This window comes from Ostrea edulis, chromosome 5, assembly GCF_947568905.1.
Source record: "Ostrea edulis chromosome 5, xbOstEdul1.1, whole genome shotgun sequence".
NCBI classification, from domain to species: domain Eukaryota; kingdom Metazoa; phylum Mollusca; class Bivalvia; order Ostreida; family Ostreidae; genus Ostrea; species Ostrea edulis.
The window spans coordinates 59947019-59958518 of NC_079168.1; the positions used below are offsets into that span (position 1 = coordinate 59947019).

An 11500-nucleotide genomic window follows, 5' to 3' on the forward strand; every position below is an offset into this window, starting at 1 on the left:
CTGCATCACAGTTGTTTTTCGCCCGGATGACGGAACAATGATCAGTTGATAAACCTCAAGTTTCCTTGTTTTACTTGCATACAAAGTGTCCTTAATTACGAGTTTCCTAATTTCGATGGTTACACCACAACTCCGTATGATGTATATCCGCATGACACGTTTGTATCAATCTTATTATAACAGTGTTTGAATCGCTTTATAATATAATACTAACACGCGTTGACAAAGGATGCTGACTTCTTTATGATATGGATACGAGGATTGATGACTCAAAGCTCGTTTAACATTCTGCCACGCTTTTAATTATACATAGTGCTGCTGCGAAAGACTTTAATATGATTACTCAGTTGAACAAGATTCTAAAAAATACCTTCCACAAATCCTACACTAGCCATCGTAAAACATATTTGGCAAGATGCATTATTTGTCTTAATGTGTGAGATATCTTCGTACTTAATGTGTTAGATATCTTCGTACTTAATGTGTTAGATATCTTTGTTTAGATATGACGCAACGTTTTGTCGCAAGGCGATTCGTGGCTACACATGACAAGGAGTGTTTTGTGTATCTCAAAATGTATTTAATTTTCAGATATCACGCGTATAGAAATCAAGGAGCTGAGTATTTGTATTAGATATATGATGAATTCAAACATATCAACATGACAAGGAGTGATTTGGGTATCTTTGAAGACTATCAATTTCAGAAATCATCATTTTATACCTACATTTCATTTTATTAGAAATGATATTTTAAAATAAAACACTACAATTAAGATCGATAGCTAAAGGTTTTTGTTTCTTTTTTCTTTATGTAGAGCACTATGCAAACCATTAGAAATCAACGAAATAAAACATTAAGAAGATTTAAAAAATTTGTATTAAAAGAGGTCATTGAGAAAAGACTTGTTATGTGTAAGAAGCTTACAAGTCAGGGAAAGCAATTTTTAAAATGTGGGTTTTTGTTTGTTTTGTTTTTTTTAGTTTTTTTTTAAAATGATGATGTTTAGGCAGCTTTAACATGTCTCGGAAAGTCATTACACAAACTGGCTGCAGCCCGACTAAACATTCGTTCTCCAAGACTCTGTACGAATTTTTGGCACAGTGAGTCTCAGTGATGTTTCAGATCTTAGTAGTCGGGGTGGGGAATACATGTCAATATTCGGGAACAGCGCGCAGACGGGAAACACCAAAATGTTGTATTGTGGACGATATTGCACTGGAAGACAATGCAGCTGCGCTAAGACGGAGAAATGTGATCCCGTGTCGTCTTCGACACAAGCCTGGCTGTGGTGTACGCGGTCCAAGGTGGTCTTGTTGATCCCAAATAGAAGAGAGTTGGCATTATCAAGTTTTGATGTAACAAGTGCATTTACACGCGTCTTACACGCTTCTGTAGTTATGAAATGGTGAATTTGACCAATAATGCTAATATGAAAGTGGCATGCCTTTACAATAGATAACACACGGTTTTCACAAGTGAGATAGTGCACACAGAGATACTCTGTCTAAGGGGCGTATTTTGTTGATCATTAACATCAGTTGCTATCCGTTAACAGGAAGGAACACCAAGACTATATATACAAGTATATCTAAACTCTAACGAAAACCTGGTATTTTGTACTAAGTGAAGTCTATCGTTCACAACTAAAATCATGATCAGTTACGAAGTTAATGTCAAAACTGGAGACAAGAAGGGAGCCGGTACAGACGCCAATGTTCAAATTGTGCTGACAGGTGCTTCTGGACAGCAAACAAAGTCTGCGTTTCTCAATCACGTTTTTACTAACAACTTTGAAAGAGGTCAGGTAGACGTTTTCACCTTTGAAGATGAAGCAGATATTCCCGAAGTGCAAGGAATCAGGCTGCGAAGAGATGAATTCGGGCTATACAGCGACTGGTATGTGGAGACAGTTGAAGTGATTAATAAGAAGAGTGGAAAGAAGTCCGTTTTCCCCGTGCTTCGCTGGATTCGTCCTAACGTTGATATTATCTTTGAACGATACGACACCTTCCTGCCACAATTCGATCCCCACCCAGAACAGAGAAACGCCGAACTCCAAGAAAAGCAGAAACTGTATGAATTTTCCCACCTTCCAGGACTGCCAGCAGGGGTAAGTACTTAGCGAAGACTATACATGCATAATACGTAAAGAAGAAAATCAACGAACTAATCGTACAGAAATTAGAATAATTTCATAATTACAAAAGATCCCGGCTCCGAACTCTTTACATTGAGTATATCTTTCTGATGAGAAAAAAATTCTTTACAGGTAAAAACTATTCCTGATGACGAACTGCTGTCTGATCATGCTAAGGTAAGCATCACCCAATGCCTCACCATTACTGTTCGCCTAAATTAAGTTTATTTTTGCATTTCCTCAGCATTCAAATTTTCTAATATGATTTAGTATGAAATGATTGAAATTTTCATTTGCTGCAAATGCCAGCGCGCTTAACTCTGATTGAATATATCAATATTTCAGACGCGTTTGACTCATTAGGGTTGAGATCATAAGTATTATTGCAATGGTACATGGGTATGCAAATCCGGATGAGTATTAAATATTGCCCTTCTGTTTATTTCTTTTGTTAACACGACTTGACAGATGTAACCGCTTTCAAAAATATGTTCGATCATTATCAAAGACTCCAAATTCGATATCAGTTTTACTTGATATGTTATCTATTTCGATATCAGTTTTACTTTATATGTTATATATTTCGGGAGCATTTATTTTTTTATGCATAAGTAAATCTATGATAATAAAAGTGAAGAAGTCCTCAGAAATTTGTCTTCATTTTAAAAAAGGATATATTATTGCTAATACCAACATCCATTGCCATAAATTGTTGCATAAAATAGATAATTTTTTTAACAAGTGTTCCATTACAGTGGGATTTGAATGCCAGAAAATACAAAGCAATTGCAGGAAAAGCGATAGAAATGATATTTGGAACCGGATCCTGGGAAACACTCGATGATCTGAAAGGTGTATACTCCAAAATATTCAGGGAACCGAAGGTAAAACGGCACTCTAGTCGACGCTGCTCGCAAGTAAACACTGGCAGAGAATATGCGATTTGTTGAATACGATTTTAAGGAAACACATAATTTGTATACAACCTTTCTATTTTTATACATCCAAATAGGGGATGGAAAAATGGGATGACGATTTGGAGTTTGCGTGGCAGAGAATAAATGGTCTGAATCCAAACTTGATCAAACTGTGCACAGAAATTCCAAACAAGTAAGAAATGGGCTACTATTAAAAATGGGAAAAAAAGACATAAAATTTCTTCATTTACAAAATAAGGCATACATTTACAAAATATGACATACATTTACAAAAAATGACATACATTTACAAAATTTGTAAAATGGCATACATTTACAAAATATGACATACATTTACAAAATAGGACATACATTTACAAAAAATTACATACAATTTCTTCATTTACTGAAAACGACACAATTTCTTCATTGACACATACTAGTAATAAGGCTTGCATATGCTTTATGGGAAACAAGTAAAGAGTTACAAGGGTCATTTAAAAGAAAATCTAAATGAAAAAAGAAGGAAATGTTAATACCGGGGTTCATAATCTTTTTACAAATCTGTTAGATTTGGAGTGACGGAAGAAATGATTAAGCCTTTCCTGGAAGGTCTGACGTTGTCTCAAGCCATCACCGACAAACGTCTGTTTATCATCGATCTAGAAATTATGGTTGGGATTTCAGTCATCCCTGATGGTGTGGTGAGTTATCTGATAATAAACGGAAATCACAAACACAAACTCCAAAACCAATGTCCATTGAATCAATCTCTACCTAGAGTTGTCGTTCCTTGCTCTCACTTGCACCTCTGTTAACGTCTCAAAATAAGCCAGGGCCGTAAATTACATGGAGGCGGAGGAGGCAGCTGCCTCCTCCAACTTTTGAGCCAAAAAAAATTAAAATTTAAAGTTCATTAGAATTTATGTTGTTTCCAATAACTAAGAACATGATACCTCCCTTAAAAAGCATTCCAAATCTTTCTTTTAGAATGAGTTAGTCAAGTAACATCTTAGAAGGCCCTAGAATCAAGGATTTTGCACGAAACGTGTTCAGTGTGCACAAAATGTGCTCAGCGTCTGGGGGCCTCCTCCAAATTGAAGGTTAATTTACGGCCCTGTAAGCAATGTTATTCCACAGGTAAATCCACTTCTTTACGGCTAATAAAACTAAAAACTATTTTATAAAATATCGGGAAAATGTAGGACAAGTAACTATTTGTAGATTTTTTTCCATTACGATATATTTTTCATGTACCTATGTATAGGCCTGGTGCAATAGAACTACCCAATATCCACGTTTCAACCCAAATCAATGCTTCTTGTATCACAAAAACACTTGACATCAGCTCAATATTTATTTATTTACGTATATTTTTGTAACTGAAGTCAAAACCATACTTTATTTGAGCATACGTGCCATTTTACAAAAATCTTGTAAAACCCTTGAGACGTTGACAGAAGTGTAAGGGAATGTAAGGACCGGTAACTCTAGGTAGAGATTGACATTGAATATGTCGTATTTAATTGTTACTTTTATTAATCTTAAGAAACTGTACGTAGAAAATTGACACTGCCAATACTATATAGTTGACACGAGGTATCTCAGGTCCAATCAATTGTTTTGTTCCTTGGGTTTGCTCGTAATGATTTCTCCGTGTGACGAATGCGGTATGGAGTTTCCCCGCACATTTCAATGCATTGATAAGAGTTATCTCCCCTTCATAATAACCTTCATGGGATATCGTGGCAAACATAACAGCAGAGTTTAAAAAGCAATTTCATCTTTTATTATTATGAGTATAAAAGTTTGAATTAAAAAAATTGCGTATCCCAGAAATGAGATGTGCCAACATCTCCCTTTAGTTTGTTTTTTCATGGACAGCCTCTTAATTAAAAGGATTTTAAATTGCTATATAGCCAGCTCTTTTTAAAAGAGGCGGAAGATACAAGGATTTTTTAAAACCTGACTTCGAGACAGTCATGAAGTCTTTTAAGTGTTACAAGTGTCAATTCAATTGAATTCATGATCGATTGTAACAATATATTTATAGACAATGTGAAGCGGAAATAACGGACAATTCTAATGTATAATTTTTGATATGATGTTCGTGACTATATAACTGTAAGAGAAGAGACCGTTATGTGAAATACTTTGACTAGCATGGATAATATAAAGCACCGAGGAAACGTTACGATTTAAAAGAAAACAACTACGTGAGACAGTGACTATCTTCTGTCCACCCCCAATCAGATTTCATATCAAGTGTCATATCATTCCATATAGAAAACTTAGCAGTATCATCAGTCAGATTTCATATCAAGTGTCATATCATTCCATATAGAAAACTTAGCAGTATCATCTTATATTTCAAACAACAGTAAAAGTAATATTTTATGACCTGAAAAATGCCGCCATTTCATATTTTCAGCAATGGTATAGTATTTAACAATATTATTATTTGTACATATTCTCCCCTACTATTTACTAATATTATATATGAAATGATTATATTAATGAAATATTTGAAGTTGGTGATGGAACATGTCCACTTTATTATTTCTAAAATAAGCTGTAAAGTTATTAATTAGAGAGCCTTGTTTTCTATTGTAATAGACACATTTGTAAACCCCTAATGTAACCCATACATATATATTGTTGATAGGGATCGATTCGTTTTGTCAGTTTGAATTGACCTGTTCCATCAAACCATATATACTAGTAAATTTTCGAAGTTCTGTACTTTTCTTATTTCAACATAAATTTTCTCCCCAGTGTCCAGCACCTCTTGCGCTGTTCTTTGTTGATAGTAAGGGACAGCTGAAACCAGTAGCAATACAGCTGTTTCAGGAGAAAGGACCCGACAACCCGGTAAGATGATGACAATTTTCCTTGAAATGTAGATATGACTGTTTACTCCTCCGAGGCACCTGATCCCACCTCCGGTGTGTCCAGATGTCCGTGTTTGTCCTACTCTTAATTTTATTCTTTATTGAAATGAGACTTATCACTAAACGGGCGCACATCAAAACTTAACCCTAAAAGCTGTATGAAATTTCTATGGATAAGATTTATGGTATTTTTATTTTTATCATCACACATTATGGTCTCTGTAGAGATTCTATATTTTTATTTTTATCACCACACATTATGGTCTGTGTAGAGATTCTGTATTTCTATTTTTATCACACATTATGGTCTCTGTAGAGATTTTGTATTTCTATTTTTATCACACGTTATGGTCTCTGTAGAGATTCTGTATTTCTATTTTTATCACACGTTATGGTCTCTGTAGAGATTCTGTATTTCTATTTTTATCACACGTTATGGTCTCTGTAGAGATTCTGTATTTCTATTTTTATCACACGTTATGGTCTCTGTAGAGATTCTGTATTTCTATTTTTATCACACATTATGGTCTCTGTAGAGATTCTGTATTTCTATTTGTATCACACGTTATGGTCTGTGTAGAGATTCTGTATTTCTATTTGTATCACACATTATGGTCTCTGTAGAGATTCTGTATTTCTATTTGTATCACACATTATGGTCTCTGTAGAGATTCTGTATTTCTATTTGTATCACACATTATGGTCTCTGTAGAGATTCTGTATTTCTATTTTTATCACACGTTATGGTCTCTGTAGAGATTCTGTATTTCTATTTGTATCACACGTTATGGTCTAAGTAGAGATTCTGTATTTTCAGGTGTTTCTGCCTTCGGATCCGTCTTACACTTGGCTAATGGCAAAAATGTGGTACCACGTAGCAGACGCGTCCTACCACCACCCAGTGACACACCTGGGTAAGTTATCAGTACAAACCGACCAACTGTTGATCATTCTGTCCGTGAAGAATGTTTTATCATGACATCAAACGCCGTAAGCGCCGAACGTAGGCCTAAATTTCCGGCAAATATGACGTACGTCTTCATATGAGTGAAAAGTTCTCGAGAGGAACGTTAAACAATATACAATTAATTACAATCATTACATCAAGAACCAGTGCATGTGGAATATATCTTGTATACAGTAACTAATGATGTCTTCTCAGGTATGACACACTTGGTAATGGAAGGAATCGCTGTCGCCATGAATAGATGCATTTCTCCCTCCCATCCCGTATTTAAGCTGTTATCCCCGCATTTTCTGTACATCCTCCCCATTAATCGGTATGTTCTTGCAAAAACAAGTGAAAATTGTGTAGTTTTGTAAACGATATTTGATATTTGCTGATATGGCATTTTTAATCCGTGCATATTTTTATGCTTAATGATGGTAGTTGAATGCAGCAGATGACAGTTACTAATCTATGTACAGTTTACTAGTTATCACTTTTTTTTGGTATTTATAGAATTGGCTTGGAGGGTATACGGGCACCTGGCGGTTGGATGGATAGAACAATGGTGTTGGGAAGCAAGGGAGCAATTGAACTAATTGGAAAAGGGTGGGGGAAATGCTACGCCTCCATAGTAATATCTAATCAAATTGTTACAAATACGACATATTTATTATTTTTATTCGCCATTTCTTAAAACACAAACTTTACATTTATTTACATGTATACTGAACAATTTAAAAGACATTTCTTAAGTATATTGTTATGTCCAAGACAAGTTTTATGCAAAAGTCCTGTAAGAAATAAAATACTTTTTATTCCTGGAAATGTCAAAAGTTATATTCATCTTTGTTTCATTAAAAGTATTAAGAGAAGATTAAAGTATTCACATTTACTAATCCTATTTGATCAGATAGAGTGAACAGGCTTTATAATTTCAATCTTTGTTTGATCAGATAGAGTGAACAGGCTTATAATTTCAATCTTTGTTTGATCAGATAGAGTGAACAGGCTTTATAATTTCAATCTTTGTTATACTTCAGAACCAGCAAGTGGAGAATGAACGTGGACGGAAATTATCCAGAGAATTTGAAGGAGAGAGGGGTAACTATAAGCATGGGAAAATAAAGTATAGATAAGTAGTGGGAGGATTCATCATCATTTAATTAATCAGCTACATGTATTACGGTTAGAATGACAACTTCACTGTATAATCGCATTTGCCGCAAACTGAGTTTTGCCATTACGCTTTAGCGAGACCAGTAAAACAGATGTTTGCGACACGTTAAACCAGCATTATAACAAAACAACAAAAACTATTCTTTCGCTGAGTTCGATTTTTTTTTCAATTTCTTCTGTAGCTGTATTCCACAGATGGAAAAATTCTACCAACATTTTACCAGCGGGATGACTCTCTCCAGTTGTACGAAGTTATTCGACGATATGTTTCTAAATATGTCAACTTGTATTATGGTAAGATTGACTCCACAAAACCTGGTAATTTATCGTTAATGTAAATGCATTACTACAAAAGCCTATTGGGACCATTTTAAATAAGAAAACATCTTAATATAGCGTAATAACGCGAATGAACTAAAGGAATTTGTAATAACGCGAATGAACGGTGTAATAAGACTAAAGGAATTTGTAATAACGCGGATGAAAGGTGTAATAAGACTAAAGGAATTTGTAATAATGCGGGTGGGGGACGAATCAAAGGCGAAGTCAAAAAGTGGTAATAATGTGACTATGGGGCGTAACAACACGAAAGAAATTCATTTAAAAGCATAGATTTCGCAAAACGAAGCCTTAATACAGGTGATTAAATTAGGCTTAATCGAGAGACAAAGTCGAGTAGCGCGAAACAAACACCATGCAAAAGTAGGACTTCTCGGTAAATTCCTTCCATTGTAGATTTTTTGTTTGTTTGCATGTTGTATTACGCCCCATTCGAGAATTTTTCGTTCATCAGCTGTAGGAGAATTGTCACAAGTTTTGACACATGCATGGCGCTCAAGACCATCGCAGTAAAGGTTTGTTGGTGTGCCAACGCCTTCTGTGACGCAGAACTTCCGTTTTAACGGCATATCCGAAAGATCCGTGACTTTCTCTTCTAATATCAGGCACTTGGCGAAGAAACAGTCAATTCCTATGTTAAACGCCATAGGTTTGTCGCGGTACCGGAAGCTAGAATCGAACACAGGACCTTCCGTTTGTGAAGAGAGCACCCAAAGCACTAACATAACACGTCCAGTGCTTCTAATAGAACTGTGTTTGCATACAAAAACTTTATTTCAGATTGACAGAGTCGTAGAGCACCACCACTACCATGAAAGGGACTTGAGAGTCCGATTACAATTAGCGAGATATCAGTATAAGTGAAAGATTCTCGAAGGGACGTAAAGCAAAATCTTTGACGCGCGTTTGTTGGTGTTGAATAACGTCTATAATTCACGTTATTACCCATTCTTTTACGTTAAATTATGATTTTGTTTCGCATTATATCGCATTTGATAAGCGTAAATATGCCTTCCGTTTGCATGATAACCTCTCTTGATTCCATTATCACCGTTTAAATAAGATGTTTTCATTTCCCTTTTATCCAGATATGCTTTTGTACATCAGTTGAACGTTTAAAAGATATTTAATTATTCATGGAAATGATATTTTCCTTAATGTTTTTTTTTTTCGTCAGATACTGCCGAGAAGCTTTCTAACGATACAGAGATACAAAACTTTGGCCGCGAACTCTCCACTCCCCAGTCAGAAGGAGGTTGTGGTATATTGGTAGGTAGTTATACTGCTTCTATCTAAATTTTATGTCTCACAACAAGCAGATTTCGTACTAGTTGTTAATGAAAGTTCTTTTTATAGGGAGTGCCTAATGATGGGAAGTTTGAATCAAATGATCAGATTGTATTGGTTTTCACCTGTGTCATCTTTACAAGCAGCGTGACGCACTCAGCGGTGAATTTTCCAATGTATGACACCTACGCATTCCCCCCAAACTGCCCAATGCTTATGAGAGGGACTCCACCAAAAGACAAGGTTTGGATACGTGTATACCAAACACTTTCCCCATAAAAAGGAAAGACACAGATTTATCAATTTCATGATTAAAATTTTCTACGGTTGTTTGTTGTTCAAATGCATTATGCAAATTAGATATCACACACAAATGTAGACGCAATGTGATAACTTTTTCAGACTCCACTGACGGAGAAGGACATTGTAGCCTCTCTCGCTGACAAGTCTGCAACCCTGGATACCATGATCATTGCCTCCATTCTCAGCGAGGGGTCTACCAATAACCTGGGCAATTTTGAAGTCAATTATGTGTATGATCCGAGAGCTATTAAGATAGTGGACGAGTAAGTGTATTCACTTTTCTCATTATAAAGATGTGTGCTCTTTTGTTTTTAAATCACATATTTGAAATAAGTTATATTTACTATAATAAATTATATTTGAGAAATTATAACAAACAACAATAGGAATATATACATTTTGAGTATCTTTAACTTGAATTATGTTTACAGGTTTCGTGAAGACCTGAAGACAGTCAGCGCAAATATTCACAAACGAAATGACCCCCTTGTCAAGAAATATGAAATTCTTTTACCAGAATCCATTCCAAACTCGATCAGTATCTGATTCCTGTTCACTATGTAACTGTAAGACTAAAAAGTCGTATAGGGAATTTATATACAGAATCTGGACTTCTGAAACTTTCTGCAAATACGTATTTACTGAGATACTTTAGCTGTTGTGTTAGTTTCATTTAATAGAATAATAGTACTTTCTATATAAATCTATACAACATTTGTATTTAATATTGTTTATGTATAAATAATATTTATTTAGTTTTGTTATCTATAGTTTGGTAGTTTGAATGTTTGTATTAAATACATGTCTTTTTCTTGCCACTTCTTGTCATCTTTCTTCACATCTAATCCTAAGAGATATTCATAATAGGGTGTGCCGGTTTACAATGAAAGATAAGAACAGTAAATATTAAAACCTTTCAGAACAAAACCCTGATTTGTGAGAAATATTCACTCATATTGAAACTTTAGCTGTAGGTAATCTCCCACAAATTCAGACCTACATGTAATGCCTAGCGCTTACGGTCGTGGAGTGAGGGTTCAATAACGTGCTAACGCCTGTCACGACACGGAACCCCCGTTTTTAGCTCTTCTGAGCCGAAGGCTCAAAGAGCTAATCATATGTCTGGCGTGCGGTGTGCGTCAACTTTTTGGAAAAAGGGCTATATCTCAAAAACCCCTTGGCCAATTTTTGTCAAATTTGTCACAGGGTATCCTTGGTTCAAGGTCTTTCATTTGTACTAAAACTAGGGTTGTGACCCTTTAACAAGGGGAGATAATTTAAAGGCGCTTCACAGAACAGCCTCGGACCATGCATTCGATATCTGACATATTGGACAGTTTTTAACTTATTACTTACTTTCATGATCTGGTTCAACACAAAACATGATCAACTGAACTAAAAAAATGTTTTTGTATTTTTCATGTGTTTGAACCATTGGTCTCAGAAGGGGTAGTGGCGGAATTAGGGGGGTGCCCCCCCCCCCCCCCCCCCCGGTCCT

The 11500-nt window shown here is 35.5% G+C and overlaps 1 protein-coding gene across 1 annotated transcript; it reads left to right on the forward strand.

Annotated features, from left to right (window-relative positions):
- Positions 1-1465: 1465 nt before the first annotated feature.
- LOC125650846 (allene oxide synthase-lipoxygenase protein) lies at positions 1466-10820 on the forward strand. Its single transcript, XM_048879394.2, has 15 exons — positions 1466-2113; positions 2273-2317; positions 2896-3024; positions 3153-3250; positions 3629-3761; positions 5833-5928; positions 6766-6862; positions 7111-7228; positions 7411-7503; positions 7938-7998; positions 8256-8367; positions 9590-9681; positions 9769-9942; positions 10102-10265; positions 10434-10820. Exons 1-15 carry the CDS (start codon positions 1655-1657, stop codon positions 10546-10548), a joined length of 1986 nt encoding a protein of 661 aa, XP_048735351.2. The 5' UTR covers positions 1466-1654; the 3' UTR covers positions 10549-10820.
- The last annotated feature ends 680 nt before the right edge of the window (positions 10821-11500 follow it).